Genomic DNA, 23,891 nt, shown 5'->3' on the forward strand with positions numbered 1-23,891 from the left:
ATCACTGTGTTTTGTTTTTCTCTGCAGGCCCCAGTTGTTGAAGAATGCTCTACAGAGAGCAGTAGACAGAGGCCAGCTAGAACAGATAACTGGCAAAGGCGCCTCGGGGACATTCCAGGTTAGAGGCACAGTGTTTGCTGTTGAGAAGTTTGAGTTTCAGAACCTTTTATCCTTAAACTGTGTTGAAGACCCTTAAAGATTTTCCTATATGTGCTAACATCTATCAGTATTTCTTTTTTTTTTTTTTTTTTTTTTTTTAAAAATTTATTTATTTATTATTATGTATACAGAGTTCTGCCTGCATGTACACCTGCAGGGCAGAGGAGGGTCTCAGATCACATTATAGATGGCGGTGAGCCACCATGTGGTTGCTGGGAATTGAACTCAGGACCTCTGGAGGAACAGTCAGTGCTCTTAACCGCTGAGCCATCTCTCCAGCCCTCTATCAGTATTTCTTAAATTAGAAATTAAAAGTAGGAACCAGAGTCAGTTTTGGTGATGTGCACCTGTAATCCCAGCACTTAAGGAGGCAGAGGCAGGCAAATCTCTGAGTTCAACGCCAGCCTGGTCTACAAAGTGAGTCCAGGACAGCCAAGGCTATACAGAGAAACCCTGTCTTGAAAAACAAAACAAAAATAAAATAGTGAAGCCAAAAATGAGAGACTGAGAGGAAAAAAAAATAGATTTTTTCATGAAAAATAGTTGTCTTCAGAAAATTGGTTAAAAGAGATACTTTTTACATTTTTGCTAATGTTTTTAATATCTACCTTAAGTTGTTTTATTAAATGTCTCTTCAGTTTATGAAGAAAGGCCACTGTGATACAGAAATAGAGAAAGAACATTCTAAGATTACTTTCAGATAGTGATAGATACTATTTCTTGATACTACAACAAAACTCAGTGAATAGTAGATTGTTTTAGCAGTTTTGCTAGATTTTCAGTGGTCTGATTCACAGTTGAGTTTTGAGGCTGCTGCTGCGCTGGAAAGCTCTCTGGTGACTATTGCAGCCACTTCTAATTCTTAGCTCTAGCTTCAGACAACCTAGGTCCTCACAGTTCATACAAAACAAATGATTCATTGTGTGGCCTTTTTTTGTTTGTCTTGACTACTTAGCATAATGTTTGAGTTTTTTCATGTGGTAGTGTGTATCAGTACCTAGTTCATCCATGCGCAAGTTGCATATTTGGATTGTTTCTATTTCTTAGTTATGTAGTATACTGCATATGAAGATTTGTATCCAAGTTCCTTGTGTAAACACTTTTTCTTTCTGGGAAGTCAGTGGCTAGGAGTAGACTTGCTAACCATAGAGTGAACAGGACAAGGCCATTTCACCTTCCCACAGAACCTGTGCTTTCTCCAACTTTGTTAGTCTGCTGTGGAGAGGAAGTGTTTTCTCTTGAAGTTTTTTGATGGACATTTTTCTAATGGCTACTGATGCTAAGTACGTTTTTATGTGCTTACTGATCTTTTGTTCATTTGTTTGGAGATCTTTACTACAGATAAAAGTTCCTAGTCAAATATAGAAGTTGAATTTTTTTTCTAATTTTATGGCTTTTTACTTTTTTGAGACAGGGACTTCTGTACCTCAGGCTGGTCTTGACTTTGAACTTCTGATTCTCCTGCTCTTTTCTCCTAAGTCTCGGGATTAAAGGCATATGCTACCATCACTGGCTAATGGGATGTTGATGTTTGGACACAGGGCTTCATGTATGCTAGACAAGCAGCCTTCTAAATGAGCCTTATTTCCATACAAGTTTGAAGCCAAACTTTGATACATGAAACCCTGCCTCAAAAAATAAGTAAGCCAGTACTATAAAGCATTCTTATTTTCCTGTTGGGCTCATTGTTACTAATCTTTCTTTGTTTCTAAGGCAGGGTCTTTCTGTGTAGCCTTGGCTGTCCTAGAACTCGCTATGTAGACCAGGCTGGCCTCGAACTCACAGAGATCCTCCTGCCTCTGCCTTTGTGGTACTGGATTAAAGGCATGTGCCACCATGGCCAATTTAATTGTTACTAATACAATTAGGCCACAAAATCTATTGTTGTATGATCCCCTAAATATGTATCTGTTTTTCATGGCACAAAGGCTTAAGGATGTCAGTCTCTATGGGTTTAAAATACCGATTGCTGTTTTAGATGGGTTGGAGGGGTTGATGGAAGAAGAAAGTATCGAAAAGAGAGTTGGGACTCCTCAGTTAGATTGAAACCTGGTGAGTCGGAAGAGAAAACCCTGACCTGATAATTCATTGTAAAACATATCTGTGCTGATGCAGGAGTTCCGACCCACATGGTGCAGAGGAGTGTTGTCTTGACCTGCTTTGGGAGAATGTTGTCTTGATGCTTTTCTCTTCCTCCTTGGAAAACAGCTGAAGAAATCAGGGGAGAAACCTCTCCTTGGTGGAAGCCTGATGGAATATGCAATCTTGTCTGCCATTGCTGCCATGAATGAACCGAAGACCTGCTCCACCACTGCTCTGAAGAAATACGTCCTGGAGAACCACCCAGGGACCAACTCTAACTATCAAAGTAAGAGTCAGAGTGTGTTCATTTAACTGGGACTAGAGGAATACTATTACAGAGAAGGCCATGCTACTAATGTGGAAGCATTAATTACTGATTGAGAAGTAATCAAGACTTACCTTTCATTGGTTTTCATGCTTCTTAAAAATTGTAGCTTTTATGTGTTTGGGTGAGTGTGTGCATGCGTCTTTTGGTACCTGCTGAGGTCAGAGCAGGATGTTAGATCCCCTCCCTGCAGCTAGAGACACAGATGGTTGTACGTAGCCTGAACATGGGTGCTAGGATCAAACCCAGGTCCCGTGGAAGAACAGAGAGCACTTTAACATCTGAGCTGTCTCTCCAGCCCTTACAGGCTTTGTGTTTGAGGTTCTGCTCATTGTTTCCCCTAGGCTGGCGTGGAACTCAAACTCCTCAGGCTTCACCTTTCAAGTGCTAGATTTACTAGTACTGCTGGTTGACACTTTCTGTTATTTATTTATTTTTTTTTTGAATTTTTGTTTTGTTTTTGTTTTTTCGAGACAGGGTTTCTCTGTGTAGCCTTGGCTGTCCTGGACCCGCTTTGTAGACCAAGCTAGCCTCAAACTCACAGCAATCCGCCTGCCTCTGCCTCCCAAGTGCAGGGGTTAAAGGCGTGCGCCACCACCGCCTGGCTCTTCTTGTTAGTTTTCAATTTCTCCCAAGTCAGAGGTTGTTATTGACTTACGCCCTATAACAAGATGTATTTTGTCTCAATAAATTACCAGAAATAATATTTTGAGATTAGAGACTAGTCTATAATTTCACATTTCACATGTGCTGGTGAGAGAGTGGCAAACTTGGCACTTTATGAAGAGTGACTAAATTGCAAGGATTTAATGTGAAGAAAATGGAAATTCTGTAACAGAAACTACAAACTAGTATGTTTTATTTAAGTAAATTTTGCCTTACATGATGGTACATGCAATATAGTCTCTGCTACTTTGGAGTTTTAGGTGGGAGGATCACTCAACCCTAGTAATGTGAGACCAGCCTGGTAACAAAGCAACATCTCATCTCAATAACATAAAAGAAACATAATTTTGAAGCATGTGGAGTTTTGTTGTTTGAGAGAGGGTCTCACTATGTATTCCTCGCTGGCTAGAACTCACTGTGCAAACCAAGCTGACCTCCAACTCAGCAATCCAGTTGCTTCCCAAATAAAGGCATGTGCAACTACACTTGGCCTAAAGAACTTTCTTTTTTAATATAGAATCTTACTAAGTAGCTCAGACTGGACAGATGGTGGCAGCATATGCCTTTAATCCCAGCACTTGAGAGACAGAAGCAAGCAAATCTCTGAGTTCTAGGCCAGCCTGCAGATTGAGAACTGCAGAGCAAATTCCAAGATAGCCAGCAATATGCAGAGAGACCAGGAGTTGGAGGGTGGTAGTCCAAGCTGGCTTTGGACTTGAAATCATTTTGCTTTAGCCCTCAAGTAGCTGGGTTTACAGAACCACCACAACCAGCCAAGAAGCCTGTTTAGCAGTGCTTCCATTTTCACGTACACTAAAGCTGTCTTTTTTGAGGGTGTTGTGGATTTTTTGTTTTGTTTTGTGTTGTTGTTGTTGTTGTTGTTTTTCAAGACAAGGTTTCTCTGTGTAGTCCCTGGCTGTCCTGGAACTCACTCTGTAAACCAGGTTGACTTCAAACTCAGAGCCTCTGCCTCCTGAGTTCTGAGACTAAAGGTGTGTGCCACTACTGCCCAGCTGGGGCTATATTTTATTAATTGAATTCTCTTATTATATCTTTTATGTGTCTTGGCATAAAAGGAACTATGTTTTTCCTTTTTTTTTTTTTTTTTTTTTTTTTTTTTCCTTAAGATTTATTTACTAGGAGGGAGGATACAAGTGATGGGATGGCAATTGAGTTGTAATCTGAATAAATAAACTTTTTTAAAAAGGGGAAAAATATTTATTTACTTACTTTATGTGTACAAGTGCTCTGTTTTCATGCACACCATTATAGATGGTTGTGAGCCACCATGTGGTTACCAGGAATTGAACTCAGGTCCTCTGGAAGAGCAGCCAGAGCTCTTAACTGCTGAGCCATCTCTCCAGCCCCGCTATTCCATTGTTTTGTCGATTTATTTTTGAGGAAATTGCCCTGCTTATCTTTTGTGTTATAGATAGTTAGTGTGCATGCTCATGTGTGTGTGACTGCATTGTTACTGGCTCCAGGGATCTGCCTCTCTCCACCTCCTAGTTGCAGAGTTGCAGATGTACACTTCAGTGCCTGCTGTCTCCATGTTTGTTAAGATCCTGAACACAGCAAGCACTCTTACCAACTTAGCCATCTTTCTAGCTACTGCTCATCTTGAAATAAAACTCTGAGGTGATTATTGCTGTGTAACTATAGGTTCCTTATTAGACGATTGAATGAGTGGAAATGAAATATTTAGATTCAAAATTGTATTAACCATTTACATGCTACCTGAGAACAAGACTTTTGACCTCTAGACTCAAGGCACAATGATTTCATTTTAAATACCTGTTTACCTTTTCTGTGAAAAAAAATTTTTGACTCATGGATTCTAATGTCTTCTTTTACTTTTTCAATATAACTAACCAAATTTATGGGCATAAAATAGTTGTTGTATGAGCTAATTAATTTAGTCAGGCACAAAGGACTTAGATAACATATACTAGTTAGTGTATTATTATCAGTGATTACATAATTTCTATTTAATTTGACTGCATAACCAACTCTGAATATATAAACTTTTTTTTATTATTCTTTTTTTTTTTTTTTTTGTTAAAGTGCATTTGCTGAAAAAGACTCTGCAGAAATGTGAGAAGAATGGGTGGATGGAGCAGATCTCGGGGAAGGGGTTCAGCGGCACCTTCCAACTGTGCTTCCCCTATTACCCAAGGTGAGTTCTCAAGGTGAAGCACTGGCCACTGTAGACTTGAATCTGCTTCTAGGTTTTACCAGCTTGGGTTAATTTAGCTTGCCTCATTACTGTTACCCTGAGCTGGGACTATCTGAAAATAACGACTAGCAAAAGGTTCTCACTGAAACAGGCACTTCTCCTGTCCTAGAATTGCGGTATAGCTAGCTCTTGAAGTCATTTTGATTATTCTTTATCTTTCTAAATGGTAGCAACAGTCAAATTGCCAGAGAATTAAACATTAGTTAATCATCCAGAAAATCAGATGGGGGGAACCTTGACTGTTTCCACAGATCATAACTCTACCTTCTTCAAACTTTTATTTGAAAAATCTGTCTTCTGTTCATGATGCATTTAGTTGTCTAAACATACATGAAGCTCTTAGCAGCTGCACATTTTTCAGTGAGTTGGTGCTGGAACCCTCTTATACTTTCATTTTTAGTAAGATGCCATAGCCTGTGCTGTGAGGCTCTTGCTTTAGCATTGACATTTTCTTCTTACATAATTAGTCATTTTTTGAAGAGTTTTTATTTATTATTTATACCATATTCACCCTACATGTGAGTCAGCAGGCCAGAAGAGGGCACCAGGTCTCATTATAGATGGTTATTAGCCACCATGTGGTTGCAAGGATTTGAACTCAAAACCTTTGGAAGAACTACCAGTGCTTTTTTAACCTCTGAACCATCTCTCTAGCCCCATAATTAGTCTTAAAAACATAGACATTACTTTATTGAATGTATACTTACTCTTTCAGATATTAAAAAGTACATTGAATAGTCAGGTCATACACATGTTTTAATTTATGGAAATATTAAGAGAAAAATTTTTTTAAAGTTTAGAGGATATGATTCTTGGCCAGTTTCTCTAAAACTTTGAAGAGTTTTAGCTTTGAGTTATTTGCCAGTGTTGTGAAGGCAAAACATGGTCATTGTTCTGCAGAGCATTGGCTGCTGTGTGTCTGGGGCAGATCCACATGGCAGAAGGTTAGTGACTGCTTACTCAGTCTATTTTCCTAAGAGATGGGAGGACGGGAATAAAACATGTAGAACTTTCCCCAGTTTATGGTGACTTCATACATGTGTTCAATATAGATTAAATTCTGAACAGGTATTTGTAGTCTAACTTGACATTTTTGAGGGAATCTGAATAGAAATGGGCGTGTCTGGTGACAGCAACTGAGTTCACCTCATTTTCTTTGCCCTACGTGAGATGGTGTTTTACTTTTTCCCTACCTTAGCCCAGGAGTTCTGTTTCCAAAGAAAGAGCCAGATGGTTCTAAAGATGAAGACGAGGATGAGGATGAGGAAGAATCATCAGAAGACTCTGAGGATGAAGAACCACCACCCAAAAGAAGGTGTGTAGGCTCAATTTTCTTAACCAATATATTTTATTACAACTTATTAACCGAGCGTACATTACTACCCAACTAACCAAAACAATAAGGAAAGAGGATTAAGGAACACAATAGCAAAACCATAAGGATATCAGTTCCGAGTAACGATTCTCCTGGCGTAATCAGCAGGATTTCTTCTGCTGAAACCTGGAGTAACCAGATAATAGTCATGTCTGTGGTTTATTCAAAGAAATAATCCCATATTATCCCAGGAAATGAGCTGTAAACTTTATGAATCAGTTAAATTTACATGAAGCCTATATTGAGAAATCAAGTCAAATTTCTGTTTTTAACAGTGATTTCTATATAAGCTACTTCTCTTCAAGGAAAAGGAACTTGGGCTGGCAAAGTGCCTCTCCTATACTTAGTGATACTTTTTTTCCCCCTCACAGTTTACAAAAGAAAACACCAGCCAAGTCCCAGGGGAAGGCAGCATCCATGAAGCAGAGAGGGTCCAAGCCTGTGCGAAAAGTCCCTGCTGCCCAGAGAGGGAAAGTGAGGCCACTGCCTAAGAAAGCTCCCCCCAAGGCTAAGACCCCTGCTAAGAAAGCCAGACCCTCACCCTCAGTCATCAAGAAGCCTAGTGGGAGCTCCTCCAAAAAGCCCATAGCCAATGCTAGAAAGGATGTGAAGCTGCCCGGCAAGGGCAAATCTACCACGAAGAAGTCTTTCAAGGCAAAAAAGTAAATTTTATAGGAAAAGTATCATGATGGAATTCAAAATCTTATTTTATAAGGTGAGTGTGCATTTGTTTTAGTTATAATGCTTTTACATTTTTTTCTTCCTCTCTGAACTTTATGGGAAGGAATATAAACAAGCCAGTGTAGACATTTTTTAGCTTTAGGTGCTGTTCTCAGTGCCTGCCTCCTCATTTTAATTTCTGCCATAATTCTGGACTTCGCTAAACTATGTAACTGTTCTTTTGTTCTTAATCCTGACCCTCATTCTCTCTTTTTGTATTGTCTGATTTTTTTTTTTTCCTCCAAGTTAGTCTAAACAATTGCAAAGACTTATATATGTAGTGAGCACCAACAGGTCTGGTGCTGGAAGTCAACAGGAGGCAGGTGCACTGTCAGAAAGGCGTTGCCTCCTGCCTGGAGACTTTCTAAAGTTGTGGTGATTAACCCTGGCTGTAAAGTCACTCCACTAACATTCTCTCCAGCTTGAGCTGGAGACATTTTAGCTTTGGAAAGAAGCCCCAGTCTCTGCAATCCCATAGATTCTGAAGACCACTGCTCCTTTGGTCACTGTGACCAACTGCCAAGCACGCTTTGCTACCCAGAGCATTGTTCCCTTAACAGCAAGCACAAGTTGTCTGTCTGTACCACTTGGTTTTTGACTGAAGGGGAAGTACAGGAATACATAGAATCTGATTTCTGGTGTTACTTACACTACCAAAAATGATACAATATTCTTGATCAAATGTCTAGATATATTTTTAATATTTGGGGCATGAATAACTTGTTTGAGAGTTACTAATATAGAAATGTTAAGTGGTAAAAACATGATTTGCTAAAATAACCAGATTTCAGATTCACCTGTGCGTGGTCCCTCCCCCCCACCCTCCATTCTTTCCATAGCACTTTTGATATCAGGCAAATGGTTTCTTTTTTGAGATATTTTAACAGAAGAAAGGAGGAGGAAAAAGCAAATGAAGCTGTACTACCTAACCTTCTTTTTGTATTTGTTTTAGGATTGTGAGATTGTGTAAAATAGAACTAGCTTTCTACTTGAGAAATACAGTTTCTGCTTATCATTTATTCCTTCCTTGTGGCACTTGATATTTTAATTGTCTTAAACTTTTGATGTACATTCTCTGGCTTACATGCTGCCAGAGGAGGTGTTCGTTTGAGATTCATTCCACTTGCAGTGTCTCCTGGGATCCCCGTAGCTTACATTGGCTGGGAAATGGACTTGAGAAAATGGGCTTGAATTGGGTCATAACCTTTGATATCCCATCATGAGTCATTGGGATTTGTGTTGCATGTAAGGCAATCTTTCCTGTTGTAAATCTTCCTTTTTTATGTACATATATTTTGAAAAATATGAATAAACACAAATTTTAAAAGCTGCTGAACTACAATTTCTGTTGAAAAGTTTCTAGTGTACTCTCAAGAGTAGTTGCTCACGTTGCCTGCCCTGTAATCTTTTTCCTAAAAGGGACACGTTGCTTCCTTTTTAAAGACAAGCTTCAGCTTATTTGCTTTTGAATTATTATTTTGACGGTCAATGATGTTTTCTTTCAAGATATTTTGAATGCTAGATATTTATTGAATCAAAGATTTCTCTTTTTTGTTTTTTTGTTTATGTTTTTCCAGACAGGGTTTCTCTGTATAGCCTTGCCTGTCCTGGACTCACTTTGTAGACCAGGCTGGCCTCGAACTCACAGCGATCCACCTGCCTCTGCCTCCTGAGTGCTGGGATTAAAGACGCGTGCCACCACCACATGGCAAATCAAAGATTTCTTAAAGACTCATCTTGGGGCCCGTGGTGGCGTACAGCTTTAGTCCTGACACACAGGAGGCAGGGGTAGGCTGATCTCTGAGTTCAAGGCCAGCCTGATACATAGAGGGAGTTTCAGGACAGCCATTCTCATCAGATCATCGTGTCTTTGGCTGTTGGTGAAGGCACACACTCCTAGTGATTGAACTTCCTCCCACTCCACTACTATCTACTAAAGGTCCTGCCACCTCCCAGCTACCTGGTGACCGAGCTTTTGAAGGAGCCTGAGGCCAAACCACTTAATATAAACTATATAATAGTAGCTTTGTACTGTGTTAGCAAATATCTAGTAGTTCTGTGGTCATGTTTATTGTCTCCATCTTATGGGAGGAAAAGTCAATTGTAATTATACACAGGTAAATGGCAAAGGCGGAGTTAGCACCTGTGCACTTTATATGTGTTCAGTGCATGTCCATCTCCACAGCACCTATGTGGAGCTCAAAGGGCAACTTGGAGTTGGTTCTCCTTCCTTCCACCATTGTCAGACCCAAGCAAGTGCCCCTTGACCCTCTGAGACATCTTGCTGGTCCCAAACCAATGTTCTTTGAATATAGGACTACTTTGTTTGCTTCCCCCTAGGTTTTGTTTTTGTTTTTAAAGCTCTTGAACTGTGCAAGTGTCTTTTGGCCCAGTAATTTCATCTCTCCCCTTGGAAATAATTGTTTATGAAGACAGGAAAGTGAAATCATCATAAGGCAGGTTTGTTAGTAAGTCATGGCATTTTGTTGTTTGGATTTTTTTGGGAGGGTGGGGGGTTTCCAGACATGGTTTCTCTGGGTTAGCCTTGGCTGTCCTGGACTCAATTTATAGACCAGGCTGGCCTTGAACTCACAGCAATCTGCCTGCCTCTGCCTCCCAAGTGCTGGGATTAAGCGTGTGTCACCATGCCTGGCTGTTGTTGGTTTTTTTCCAGACAGGTCTTGAGATGTATTTCTGGGTGCTTTAGCATTCAACTATAAAACAGACTGGGTTTGAACTTGAAATAATTCTTGTGCCTCTGCTTCCCAAGTGGTGGGATTGTAGGCACTAACACACACACACACACACACACACACACACACACACACACACACACACACACACACACACAAAACTGAACTTTATCTGCATGGCTCTAAGGTTTTTAAAAGATAATTCTTTATTTATTGGAGGGAGGGGCATATAGTCAGTCTGACCTCAAGAGGCCAGAAGCATTGGTTCCCACTGGAGCCGGAGTTACAGGCAGGTATAGGCAGCCCCACATGTTATCAGGGACTGAACTCAGGTCCTTTGCAAGAGTTGTATGTGTTCTTAACCACTGAGCCATCCCTCCATTCCTGCCCCTAAGGTTTTTATAGGACTCTGTACAGATACTCTGCCACTCTCGGGTGCTAGCTCTGGAATGCTTTCTGTTTGATATCTTACTCCAGAATTCTCCATCACTCAGTCCACAGGATGAGCTTTTCCAGGAGCCACGGCATCAGGCAGATTTTCCCACGTTAGAAGGTTGGCAGCTTTTTACTTTATAAATTTTAAAAGTAGCTCATTTTCCATGAAGCCCACCAAGAGAAGTTCCAAAATGTAGATATATCAATGTAACAGTCATGAGCTGCAATGGTAGCAGTTCTCCACTGTCCATCACCCATCTCCTGCTGGCCTCTGGTCTCAGGTCAGGGCTATGCTACAGCCTCACTCCACTGCACCGTTCTGGAAACTTGGTCTGATGAAATTCTTGCCAGTCCTTAGGCTCTTACTGCACCTGTTTGAATAAGTCAAACTTGCTGGTAACATACGTAGTGAGAAACTGGGGCTGTGACTCAGTTGTCAGAACCTGTGCAGCCATCAGCTGGCCCCCTTATCTGCATGGATCAAAAACAGGGCCAAGGGTAGAACTGAGGGTGTTAGGTATGCAAGCTACGAAACCATCTTAGCGGCTTCCATGTTTTTCAATGTAGCAGTCTTCCTGCAGCAAATGCATCCCCAAGCACTTTGTCTTAGCAACGAGCTGCTAAGTTTCTGGGAAGAAGCCCCCCGTCTTTTCAGATCTCTTCCTTTCTGCTGGGAAAGCGTGAGTCCTGGTTGGCATCTCTCCTGGGGCACCGGCTCTCCTGGGCACTCGGAGTGGAGGAGCCGCATCCATCCTGCTGATGTGCAGTTACTCCCACGCACGCTCATCAGCTGCCAAGCACAGAGCCAGATTCGGGGATTTTCAATAAAAGGGGAGATTGTGATAGCAAGCCCCCACCGGTGTGGTTTAGTGATTGTCATTGAGTCATCAGGAAATAACCATGACTTGCAAGGTGCGCACTAATGCTTTTGGCAATCATGACTCCCACTCCGGCCCGCCCCAGCCTGTCTTATTTTTTGTCATCCCTCTCCATGCTTTATATGGGTAATACCAGGCTTCCTGCACAGGTGAGTCACTCATCCTGGCAGCCTGAGAGCTTGCTGTTAGGAATGTAGATAGTGACAACTGTTCCATGCTACAGTTCTCAGTGGGACTTGGTCAGCGTGCCTGGAGATGGCTGGCACCTCCAAAGTTTGTCACCTTTGATGTAAACTTTTGAGCATGTAGGGTTTTGTTTGAATTTTATGTGTATGGGTGTTTTGTATGTGTGTGTATGTGTTTCACATGCGTGCCTAGTGCCCAAGGTAGCCAGAAAACAGTGTTAGATCTCCCTGAACCTGAACTACAGATGGTTGTGAACCACCATGTAGGTGTAGGATGTAGGAATTCAATTTAGGACCCATTAACCACTGAGCCTCTCTCCAGCCTATACAGTTTTTTATTATTACATTTTGGTTATTTTTTATGTGTGCACATGTAAGGTTGTGGGTATTTGAAAGGTGGGACAACTTGTTAGGAGTCATCTTCCACAATGTGGGTCCTAAGGATTGAACTCAGAGGTCATCAGCCTTGGCAGCAGGTACCATAACCCACTGAGCCATCTTGCCGGGTTTTTTCTTTTGTCAGTGCTATGGACTGAACTCCGCCTATACATACCTGAGAAAGGCTCTACCACTGAAAAGTATATACCCAGCCATTTTTTCCTTTCCTTGAAAAAAAAAAAGTTGTATTTATTTTGGGGGCTGGAGAGATAAATGGCTCAGCCACTAAGAGCACGAGTTGCTCATGCAAAGGACCTGTGTTGTGTTCTTAACATCCATGTGGTGGCTCACAGCCATCAGTTCCAGAGGTGTAGCCCCCTCTTCTGTTCTCTGAGGGACCCAGGCATGTATGTGATGCGCATACACCTGGGTGATGAAAGTGTCAGTGGTTAAGAGCGCTGGCTGCCCTTCCAGAGAACCTGGGTTCAATTCCTAGCACCTGCATGTCAGTCCCAGAGGATCTGGCTCCCTCTTCTGCATTGCATGTGGTACACAGACATAACACCCACACAGATAAAAAGAAAGAAAACGAAAGAAGAAAGGAATGAACCACCATAGCTCACAATTAAAAACATAAATTTAAAGAGTTGGGAGTTAAGCCGGTGTGGTGGCACATGCCTTTAATCTCAGCACTTGGTGGGGTGAGTGGGGTTGCAGAGGCAGGCAAATATCTGAGTTCGAGGCCAGCCTGGTCTACAAAGTGAGTCCAGGACAGCCAGGGCTACACAGAGAAACCCTGTCTCTAAAAATAATGAGTTGGGAGTTAGCCCTTTCATTTTTATGTGTCCCTAGTAGCCAGCTTGAGTTTGCCCCATGGTCCTGGCCTGGAGACTGTCAGGTAGGTCCCTTAACATTTGGCACAGGGAACTCGGTAAAGGTGGGGGTGGCAGTGGCCTTGTAGAGAAGCCCTAGAGGAATAACACGATTGAAGTTTTTGCCCAATTCGCACTTCAGCGAGAGGAAGTGCCCGATTGTGGGTTAGGCCTGTAACAATCACACCTCACAGTTGCCTCTGGAAAGGTGCTAGGAGCTTTGCAGAGACAAGGGGTGCCCAGAGCGGTGCAGACCTGACCCCTGGGGACTCTACCGAGGCTCAGGTCCATTTTCTCACTGGCTGTGTCATCTGTCCAAGAGATCCCGTGAGAGCGGACAGGAGTTACTCTCCCTGGGCCTGACTGTGTCCTAGATTTCTGTGGTGTGGGGCACGGGCAGTTTCTGATGCGTTATTTCTGCGGATTTCGGGTTTAATACACACGAAGCGCTCGCCTGGCTAGGATTTGCGGTTTATTTGGGCCACCTACCGCGCTCCTCGCCTCACGGGATCAGAAGGGTCCGCCCTCTCCGCCTTGTGCTCGAGCTGGCTGAATTCACTATTTCCTCATCTAAGTGGATTTCCGTGCGGCTGGTCGACAGGGTCACCGTCTTGCTGGACTCCAGCTGAGCAGCCCTGTAAATCCCCATATGGGAAAGGGATACATTCAACCAAGTCCTCTGCTAACTGCGTGGTCATGGGGCGACCTAGCTGACCCAGGCCCCGCAGTGGAGACGGGGACCTGCATGGCCTGAGTAGCAAGTGGCGAGGCCCCAGAGCGCTCCCGGCTAGGCCGGCTTCACCGAGGAAGAGCAACTAGGAGGAGCCAGCCCTGGCCACAGCGTGGGCGGAGGCAAGGACCCTCGCGGCCTCTGATTGGGCGTCGCAGTCGAGCGGAGCGGCTCCGATTGGTTTGTAAGGCCGGCGCCGCCGCCAGGTGATGCCCAAGGGTTGATCCCAGGGCCACGTGGGGGGCGCGGGGGAAGGGGGCGGGGCGGTCGCGGTGCTGGGTAGGCGCGGAGGCAGCGGGGACGGGAGCGGAGTGAGACCCACCAAGGAAGGCGACAGCATCGGTGAGTGCGCGCAGGGACCTTCCCGGGGCTGGGCCCAGACTGGGAGGGTCACCAAGAACGAGCCGCACCCCCACCGCCCGCAGTTGCCGTCACCTCAGCCCTTATCTCCATCCCTCCCTTCCTGTCTCCCGGGCACCTGAACCCCCCACCCCACCTCCGCATCCCCCGAAGACCTAGCGCTACGTGGGGACCGTGACGCTTGCGAGGTCGCTGTCTGCGCTCGCACGCGCTCCTCACTTCCAGGCGTGATCGGTTCCGCGTCTTTCCCATCCAGCCTGTGCGCTCCGAGCATCCAGATAGATTCTCGGAGGAACAGAGGCTGATGAACAGCCCCAGAAGGTGGCTGCCTTCGCGGTACCCCCTAACAGTTGAGGAATTGGACAGCCAAGCATGCTGAACCCCAGTCTCGTCCCTGCTTGCGCGGGTCCAGGGCCTGTGGGGGTGGTCTCCGGGGTGTGCTGGACTTGGGACCATCCGCTGCGCCTGCTTGGGAGCCCTATAGACGGTAAAGACTGTCGTGCGTGGCAGATAGTCCAGGGTTTGCCAGCTCCCCCTGTGGTATGTGTGTTTGGTCAAGCTGCTGGATAGTCACAGTAGCCTGAGTGGATGGATAGCTCGGCTATATGGTACAGAGGCCCAGGGACTGAAGTACAGAGTCAACCTGCCCAGTCCCCTACTCAAGGAGAACCACCTGGAAACTAGAAGCCGAGTACCATCTGGCTCAGCAGACCCCTGTGGAAACCTTCAATTTAGTTCAAAGGGATGAGATGGCCATTCGGTTGTTTCCAGGGTTTCAGTGAGCCCTGGTCTTCTCCTTGGTTGGAGGCAGGATCAGACTGGAAGGGAGGCAGGAGAGGAACAAAGTTCCTGTTTCTGGGGAGGCTGAATATGAGGAGCAAGTAGAAGGACGAGGTGCTGGGAGAATGCTGTGCATCCTTTCTGTACTTCTAACCACCCACCCACCTCCAACCTCCCCACCCCACACACGGGACTAGGGAAGCTGGTCTCTGTGCATGACTATGAGGTGTGCTGACCCTTGGCTCGCTCCCTCTTTACCTGGTTCTTGCCGGCAGTGTGCCGCAGGCAGGGAGTGAAGGGCTCTTGTCAGCTCTCTTTGTCTGCTTTGCAGTTGCTTTTCTTTTCACCCTGTTCCACCTCTCCCACCCTCTTCCTTGCGGGTCTCGTTGCTAGTTATGTGTCTTGTAGTCTTTGCCTGCTTGCTTGCTGTCTTCTGCCTGCACTGGTTGGTTAGAAACTGACAAGGCCTGTCACTGCCTCCTTGGAAGCCCCAAGGGGGCAGGCAGCACGTGGTGGCTGTGTGGTTTACTTTCTGTAAACATCAGATGTGCCATTGGGTTAGAGTAAAGGGGGAGTCAGAACACAGGTTGACAGCAGCCTAGCAGAGTTCTAGGTGGGCTCTGAGGGGTTGCTGCAGCCTTTGCCACTCTTCCTGGCTCAGAGTTGTAAATGCCTGCTGGCCTCTGCTCTCTGGCTTGAGCCTGGACTTGAAAGTCACTGGCAGGCAGAGGTGTAGGGCCCTTCCTGGCTTCTAAGAGCATCAATTCTAAGGCACCCAAGCCCCTCCCTTTCCAAGCACTCCTGCCACAGTGGCACTAACCCCTGCTCTCTACTGGGGAGTCAGAGCCTCCAAGGCCGCATTCCCAGCCTGACTTTCACAGTTGGTGAGGGTCTCCAGGTGGTGTAGCCTGGACAGGAAGAGTCTAGACTCTGCTGTCTTCCCAAGATCCCTTCCCGCCAGCAGGTTTGAGGGCCCTGGCATTACCCAGGGTTTACAGGTGAAGAAGTGAGCATAGAGAGATTGGGCAGCTGGCCCAAAGCCCCACAGAACTTGTGCCCCGGTCTCTCTGACCCAAGCCAATAATTGCAAGAAAGGCTGGTGAGAATAGGAGGGTCCTTGGGTCTGCAGGGACCCTAACAGAGGCCTGCATCCATTCTGAGTAGCTGGCCCATTGACGCATCTGTCCCACATGACCTCTGCCCCCCACCTCTGTGGCTAAGGGTCCGAGAAAAAAAAAAAAACAAGATGGGGGGCAAGGCCGGAGTGTTGTTTGTCGATCTCCTGGGTACTTGTCCCTCCTCTCTGCATCCCACTTAGCACCAGTACCTCTTTGGGTGGGTTGTGGTTTTCATACCCTGCAAAAAAAAAAAAAGGCGTTAGGATTCAGGAAGGGACTGGAGTGAGGCTGAGCAAATGATCTAGCATCCTTTGAAACAGGTTCGTGATACCCTAGCTGTCCAGCTCCCGGACGCCCCTATGCACTGTCCCCCCCCCCCATTTTTATTCAAGTCTTTTTTTTTTTCTTAAGATTTATTTATTATTTTTACAGTGTTCTGCCCATATATGTGCCTGCACACCAGAAGAGGGCACCAGACCTCATTATAGATGGTTGTGAGCCACCATGTGGTTGCTGGGAATTGAACTTGGGACCTTTGGAAGAACAGAACCTCTTAGCCATCTCTCCAGCCCTAAAATCTCCTTCTTAAGGCTGATCTTGAGTCATATGCAGCCTGCTGCTTTGGCAGACTACCTCAGGCCCCAGCTCACCTTTTTCTGTGGCTCCCTTCTGCTCTTCAGTGGACTCCTCCCAGATTGTCCTGTTTTCCCTATAAGACCTTTTTTTCTCTCTTGAGTTGGGGGGGGGGGGGGTCTTGTATTGTCCAGACTAGCCATGAACTCCTGGGTTCAAAAAATTCTGACCCTCCTGCCCCAGCTTCCTAAGAAGCTAGAACTACAGGTGCCCACTTTCTTCTGGGCACTAAGAGCTGGATGCAAATTTCTACCAGCTTCCCCCACCACAGAGAGCCCAGCCAGCACTCGAACCCCAGCTCCAGCTCAGTGGCTAGTGAGCCATGAGCCATCCTACTTCTGCCCCTCCCCTAGCCCCCCCCCAGTGCAGCTTCCAAACATCATGAGCCCCCAGCGTCACCTGTTGCGCCTCTCCATTTTGCTACCATCTCACCTGTTTAAGACTTACTAGTTTTCCACCTTGCTGCCCAAGGATGCTGCTGCTCAGGAGCAGGCAGAATCTGTCTTTTGTCTCTGTCGTGCGTGCAGGACATTGATGGGCACATAGTGCATTTGTTGCTCGGCTGAATGAATGAGTAAGTGAGCGAGCCCCTGACAGGGAGCCTTCAGCCAACTGCCAGAAATCCAACCTCTCCCCTGCCCTTTGTAGCCTTCTCTCCGTGGAGCTTGAAGCTGGGCGTGCTGGGAACCATGCAGAGGGCTGGGGCCAGGGCCCGCAGGGCCTCCGACTGTGGGCCTGCACCTTACCGGCCCAGGTGCATTGCCAAGTTTGCCCAGGTGGGTGGGTGCCTGTCTTGTATGTTCTGGAAGGTAGTTGCGAGGTAGCTGCTCCCTGGGGTGGGGCGGGGGCGGGGGGTTGTGCCTGGAGCCCAGGGACCTGACTCCATCTGCTTTGGAGTGGATATGTGTACATGAATGTCGGTATAGGTGAGAGGATGAGGCCCATGTGACCTGACCAGGGTCACCTGCTGAGAACTTGAGCAAAGAACACTGGCCTCCAAGGACAGTGCTTGGTCACTGCCCACAGCTTGCCTCCAGGGTAGAGTTTTGTGTGTGTTGTCATTATGGGCCTTATTCCCCTGTCTCACTTCTCCCCCATCACCACCAACTAGTACGTGGGATCCTTTCCTGTGGAGGACTTGGACACTCAGGAGAGTGTGTGCCTTGTACAGCAGCAGCTGTGGGCACTGCAGGTGAGGAGCTTGGGGAACATGGCTCAAGGCTGGGCACCATGAATATTAACCTTGGATGGAACTCTGAGGGCACATCAGGCCCGGGAGGGGGGTGGGCAACGTCTTCTGAGAGGTGACCCAGTGAGTTTCAGGCTAAAGTAATCTTCCTAGATGCCTGGGGACACATGCCCCACTCGTCATAGCATAACTGGGAATCTGCCACCCAGGCCTCTGTCAGACCTGGCTGAGAAACCTTGATGAGGAGCTCTGTGGCAGGACTGCACAGGGCCAGGCCTGAGAAGTGACATCTGCCTTTGCCAACTTTCTTCCCCTCAGGACTGTTCCCGACGCCGGGCTGTCATCCTGAAATTCAGTCTTCAGGGTCTCAAGATCTACAGTGGGGAGGGCGAGGTAGGAGGGGTAGGAGGGGCCCAGGTAGTGAGGAACAGATGGGGTGTGGTCTGCCTGCAGTTTACACCATGGCCCCCTAGGACAAGCTCAGACAACAATTGCTTACCTGGCCCTCCAGGATCTTCTCTAGAGGCCACCTCCTGTCCTAAGCTAATGGGGAGGGGCATCCACTCCATGAGATTTTCCAGTGCCCAGCACTGGCCAATGGCTGTGGACAGTAGGGAGTTCTTGCATGCTTAACTGTCCCTCCCTGACTGCATACTGCACAACCAACATGGCTGCTCGTTGACTGCCCAGCCCAGTGGTGCAACCCACAGCTGCAGGCTTCTTATAAAAGGCCCAGGGGGGCATGGTTGTGCTCTGGGGGACTGTTACCACATGGAAAGCGAGTGGCAGAGCTGGGATTTGAAGTCCCAGCATCCTACCCCAGAGACCAGGTGTATAACCCCAGGGTCTGCTGCCACTCTGTGTGGTTCCAACCAGAGATCACTGGGTCACTGTTCTGTCTCTCAGTTCTATAACTTGGGGTGGCCCTTCTGACCTACCTGTCTGCAGCAGGCCCAGGGCTGTGAACGCTGAGGGCTGGGGCTTGGCAGGCCTTGGGGGAAGAAAGAAGGGTCTCTTCACCACAGGAGGTGGGTGGCCTCTGCCAGACATGCTAGGGCCCCTCAGGCCACTGCCACACAGGTGAGTGTCTGAGGCCTGCTGTCACCGCCACACCTCACAGGTGCTCCTGATGGCCCATGCCCTGAAGCGCATCCTCTATGCCACCTGGTGCCCAGCCGCCTGTCAGTTTGCTTTTGTTGCCCGGAACCCACGCAGCCCAGCCACCAAGCTCTTCTGCCACCTCTTTGTGGGGAGCCAGCCTGGAGAGGTACCTATGACCCAGACCTTTGTTGTCCTCAAGTTGCAGGGGTGAATCCATGCCTCCACACTGGCTTTTGGCTCTTTTCTCCTAGGACTGTGTGTAGCAAGTCATCACTTTTGACATTCCCTGGCTGGGGGCAAAACTAGCAAGGACTCTTCTCTGTTGTAGAGTGCCTGCCCTCCCTCTTCCGGGCTACTTCCCATCACCCTTCAAAGCCCAGCCCACCTGTGACTTGACAGACACTTGAGTCCTTTAACAGCAGGGGCTGGGTCCAGGTTTTGAGCTGAGTCCCTAGGTGTATAGACCTGTGTAGTTGATGGGGTAGGTCATATAGGCTGGTGTGGTCACTATGAATGACTGTGGCCTGCAGTCATTTAGCGAGTTCCGGCATTTGGTCTCAACCTCTGGGTGTGGATCCTGGGTGACAGGCAGCTGAAGCTGATGGCTCCAACATGCAGGGTCTGGATTGTGTTGAGTGGTGGGGTCCGTGTTCAGGCCCCACACGAGTGCTGTGAGTCTTCAGGGCCCAGTCTCACTAACTCCTCAGAGGAGTTGTGGGATGGCACGGATAGGGAAGCAAGTGCACATGTTCTGCCCTGAGGTCCAGGGCAGATCCAGGGCCAAGGCTCTGAGCTACTCCAGCTGGTGGTGTGGCAGGCCTGAGCGCTGGGAGGATGGTGTAGACGTGCAGTGGGCACAGGGTGGTGCTCTCTGCTCCCAACGTGATGCTTGCTACAGAGTGGTTTAGTAGTAAAGGGACTAGAGGAAGCTGGTAACAGAGGCTGCATGGGGTGAGATTTTGAGGGCTAATTAGTTTTCCCAGGAAGTTTTGGAATAGCACCTGGGGACAGCACTTGAAGTTAGGGGGCCATTTGCAGCCCTGGAGAGCAATCTGGAACCCAGGACACCTCCCAGGAGCCTCATGCTGCGTGCTGAACCCACCCCTCTTGTCCTAGGTCCATATCCTACACCTGCTGCTCTGCCGCTCCTTCCAGCTTGCTTACCTCTTGCAGCACCCTGAGGAGAGGGCACAGCCTGAGCCCTGCCTGGGGCCTGTGGGGGACATGTCCCCGAAGCCGCTCTGCAGCCCTGGGGCACCCCCTGCCCTGGTGCGAGAGCCCTTCAGCCGAGATCAGCTGTCCGAGAACGTCCACGCCCTGGTCTCCTTCCGACGGCTTCCTGCAGAAGGGTTACTGGGCACTGGTGGGGTACACAATGCCCCCAGTCAGGAGGTGGATGGGGGAAAAGGGTCAAGGGCTTGGGGGTATGTTGGAGGGGTGGGCTTCTTGCCAGGTTCACCTGGCCTCAAATAGACGGGTCTGAATCTGCCTGCCTATGGGCCTCTTTTGGTGCCCTAGAAGGAGCTGCCAGAGTCAGAGGGCCGTGGGGGCACCCGTCACACTCGCCTGGGAAATCCCTACTGCTCCCCCACGCTGGTGCGCAAGAAAGCCATCCGCAGCAAGGTGATCCGCTCTGGGGCCTACCGAGGCTGCACCTATGAGACACAGTTGCAGCTGTCAGCCCGGGAGGCCTGTGAGTTGGAGGAGGAGGCTGGCAGGGGGAGGGAGGGCCGTGCATCCATGTTGGTTTTTGAGGCTGTGGCCTCATGCTCTTGTACTGCCCTCCTCCCATGGCTGCCTGTGCATGTGAAGGGTGCATCAGGCTTGAGGGCCTGTGCGGGTGATTAAGCAGTTGTGTATGGACTTTTAGCTGGTGACTGGAGGATTTCTGCTAAGGGACATATATGTGGTTGTTGGGCTAGGGAAGGGGCTTGGTGGGGAGACAAACTACAGGACAGGGGGTGTGAGATAGGGGTAGGTCTGGCTTGGGGAGGTTCTGCTATGCTTCCTTTGAGATCTGTGGTCTCCATAGTTCCAGCTGCATGGGAGGCATGGCCCCGAGGCCCTGGTGGCACCTCGTGCCTGGTGGAGAATGAAGGCAGCCTGACAGAGAACATCTGGGCCTTCGCTGGCCTCTCCAGGTAAGGGAGTTCTGCCCCGGCCCAAAGTTCAAGCCCTTAGGTTGGGTATAAATATGTGAGGTCGGCTCCTTGACACCAGTGCGCAGGGTGCATAGGCAGCACAGACAGAGTGTACATGGACGTTAACTGGTAAGTATGTGGTGCTCCCAGCCCAGGTGACCTCAGGTTATGGACTTCTCCTCCTGAACCTCAGTTTTCCAGAATATAAAACAGGGCCAGGGAAAGAAGCTGGTAGGAGACACAGATGAAACCCTCTGGGCTCTGGCATGTCACTGCCTGTCTTCCTGAGGTTCCTCAGACCTCTCCTGACCAGGGCCTTGAAGTCAGCAAGTCAGGTCCCCAGAGGCCTTGAGTTCCTTCAGCTAATGTTCACTGAGTAGCCACTCTGGTTCAGAACTTCTGAGGGCATATATTTAGGCCTGACCTCTGAGTCTAGGGAGAGACTGGTGGCCTTAACCTTGGCTCTCTCCCCTAGGCCCTGTGCTCTAGCCCTACTGCGGAGAGATGTGCATGGGGCCTTCCTGCTGTGGCCAGAGCCAGGTACCAGTGGCCAGTGGAACCTGTCTGTACGGACCCAGTGTGGTGTGGTGCCTCACCAGGTCTTCAGGAACCACCTGGGCCGGTATTGCCTAGAGGTAAAGACTGTGGGGTTAGCATACAGGGTTTCCTGTTGCTGCTTTCATTTCTTGGACTTCTTTTTAAGATTTATTTATTTATTATATATACAGTATTGTGCCTGCAAGCCAGAAGAGGGCACCCTATCTCATTATAGATGGTTGTCAGCCACCATGTGGTTGCTGGGAATTGAACTCAGGACCTTTGGAAGAACAGCCGATGCTCTTAACCTCTGAGCCATCACTCTAGTTCTTACTCTGCACTTTAACTATCTTTGAGCTCCTGAACCCACCTCACCTTCTGTTTCCCCCACTGGGTGCTCTTTGGCCCCGCCCTTAGCTTTGTCCCACCCACTCCTGTTTCGTTGGCCCTGCTAGCTCTACTTTTGTTCTTTCTGGGTTTTGTTGTTTTGTTTGTTTGGTTTTTTTTTTTTTTTTTTTTTTTTTTTTTGGTTTTTCAAGACAGGGTTTCTCTGTGTAGCCTTGGCCATCATGGACTCGCTTTGTAGATCAGGCTGGCCTCGAACTCACAGCGATCCACCTGCCTCTGCCTCCCGAGTGCTGGGATTAAAGGCGTGCGCCACCACGCCCGGCGTTTGTTTGGTTTTTGAGACATCTGTGTAGCCCTGGCAATCCTGGAACTCACTCTGTAGACCAGGCTGGTCTGAAACTCAGAGATTGGCTTGCCTCTGCCTCCTGAGTGCTGGGATTAAAGATGCGACCATACCAGCCTTTACTTCTGTTCTTGATGGCCGCTGAGGTTCTCTCTCTAGAGGTGTCTTTCAGAGGTTACCTCGAGGAGAGCTGATCCAAACCCACACAGCCTCTGAGTCGCTGGTTTCCAGGACTGGGCTGGCAAGGCTTTTTCATGGCACCTGTACTTCCAAGCCAACTGCCTCAGGCCTGCCCAGGCTGGGAAGAGCGAGGGCATGGTGACTGGTTCCACGGTTATCACACATTCTACCTGTCTGAATTTACCCTCCTGCCTTCCGTGGGGGGTGTGGTGGGAGACCAGGCTGGGATTGGGGCTGGTATATGGCATCAACAATGGGGCAGGGGACCAGAGCTAAGCACCCCTCCTCCCTAGCACCTACCAGCGGAGTTCCCCAGCCTGGAGGCCCTGGTGGAGAGCCACGCCGGGATGGAGCGCAGCCTCTTCTGCCCGCTCAACATGGGCCGTCTCAACCCCACCTATGAAGAGCAGGACTGTGGTCCCGAGGGCAGGCTCCCACGGACTCTGCGGCCCCTCAGCCATGCCAAGTCCGAGGCAGAACTGCAAGGTCTGGGCTAGGACGCAAGCCCTCAGTCCCTTGTGGGCCCAGCTTTGCCTTGGCCTCTGGTGTGCAGCAGTCACTCTGCCCTTCTTGCACCCCACTCACAGGCCACCAGCTCCAAACAGGTCAATCTGCCCCTTGATCGGTCTTCCATCATTTCTTTGCCCATGGGAGAGAAGCCCTGAGGTTGGAGTTGAAGGTAACAGGACCTCTCCCAGGGACCTGGGGCCAGCTGAGATGCCAGGACGAACAGGTTAGAGCCAGGGCTCTGGTAACCAGGCCATTGCCAGCTTCCCACTGTCCTCCTTGTGCAGAGGCTTTCCCGGCAGTTCATGGATGTGGGTGCAGCCCTTGCTGGAGGAATCTAAGCTTCTGCTGCATGGGGAACCCCAGACAGAGAGCTCCCCATAGGGAACCGGATGCTTAGGGAGTTGCAGATGTACCACCCTCAACTCATTTCCTGGAGTCACCCTAAGTGAGCCAGCAGTGAGAAAACCACAGTCAGTTTAGTGGCTACTTTTGGAAGCCACCTCATGCTGGTGTTTCCAAAACACAGTGCTGACCATTGGGCATGGCTGGCCCTGGTCACCTCAGCCACAAGTCAACCCTGCTTGCAATGAGAACTACAACTAATGCCCACAGAGGGGGCATGGCCTTAGTAGTAGATGGTCCAGGGACACATTCTAGAGGAAGACAGTGGCCCAACCAGTGAATGACAAATCCAAGTGTTCCTTAAATCAACCCCGTAGAATATATGAATCTACTCAAAAGAACAGACTTCTTAGGCAGTGGTGGTGCATGCCTTTAATCCCAGCAGTCGGGAGGGGAGGCTATGAGTTTGAAGCCAGCCTGACCTAGAGAGCAAGTTCCAGGATAGCCAGGGCTACACAGAGAAACCCTGTCTCAAAAGAGCAAACAAGAAAACATTTCTTTTGGATGCTGAGATG

General features: G+C 48.2%; 2 protein-coding genes across 9 annotated transcripts in view; both read left to right on the top strand.

The window, feature by feature from the left end:
- Nucleotides 1–7,931, top strand: part of Hp1bp3 (heterochromatin protein 1 binding protein 3) — a 30,579-nt gene extending 22,648 nt beyond the window's left edge. For all 6 annotated transcript variants that reach the window (XM_051172215.1, XM_051172217.1, XM_051172220.1 and 3 more), the window contains 5 exons: nucleotides 28–118; nucleotides 2,368–2,527; nucleotides 5,297–5,408; nucleotides 6,667–6,783; nucleotides 7,215–7,931. In XM_051172215.1, coding sequence (XP_051028172.1) covers nucleotides 28–118; nucleotides 2,368–2,527; nucleotides 5,297–5,408; nucleotides 6,667–6,783; nucleotides 7,215–7,509 — 775 coding nt within the window. In that variant the 3' untranslated portion in view covers nucleotides 7,510–7,931. The remainder of the gene's footprint in view (nucleotides 1–27; nucleotides 119–2,367; nucleotides 2,528–5,296; nucleotides 5,409–6,666; nucleotides 6,784–7,214) is intronic.
- Nucleotides 7,932–14,541: 6,610 nt separating this feature from the next.
- On the top strand, nucleotides 14,542–23,585 carry Sh2d5 (SH2 domain containing 5). Of its 3 annotated transcripts, none has more exons than XM_051171949.1 (10): nucleotides 14,542–14,634; nucleotides 17,274–17,401; nucleotides 17,737–17,817; nucleotides 18,133–18,207; nucleotides 18,935–19,081; nucleotides 20,032–20,307; nucleotides 20,434–20,608; nucleotides 20,948–21,056; nucleotides 21,532–21,691; nucleotides 22,758–23,585. In XM_051171949.1, the coding sequence occupies exons 2-10, from the start codon at nucleotides 17,315–17,317 to the stop codon at nucleotides 22,959–22,961; spliced, it is 1,314 nt and encodes a 437-aa protein (XP_051027906.1). In that variant the 5' UTR covers nucleotides 14,542–14,634; nucleotides 17,274–17,314; the 3' UTR covers nucleotides 22,962–23,585. The 3 variants fall into 3 exon arrangements, with proteins under 3 accessions (XP_051027906.1, XP_051027907.1, XP_051027908.1); XM_051171950.1 differs by having other exon boundaries at nucleotides 20,032–20,283; XM_051171951.1 differs by having other exon boundaries at nucleotides 20,032–20,283; nucleotides 20,437–20,608.
- The last annotated feature ends 306 nt before the right edge of the window (nucleotides 23,586–23,891 follow it).

Source organism: Acomys russatus, chromosome 29 (assembly GCF_903995435.1).
Source record: "Acomys russatus chromosome 29, mAcoRus1.1, whole genome shotgun sequence".
Lineage (NCBI taxonomy): Eukaryota > Metazoa > Chordata > Mammalia > Rodentia > Muridae > Acomys > Acomys russatus.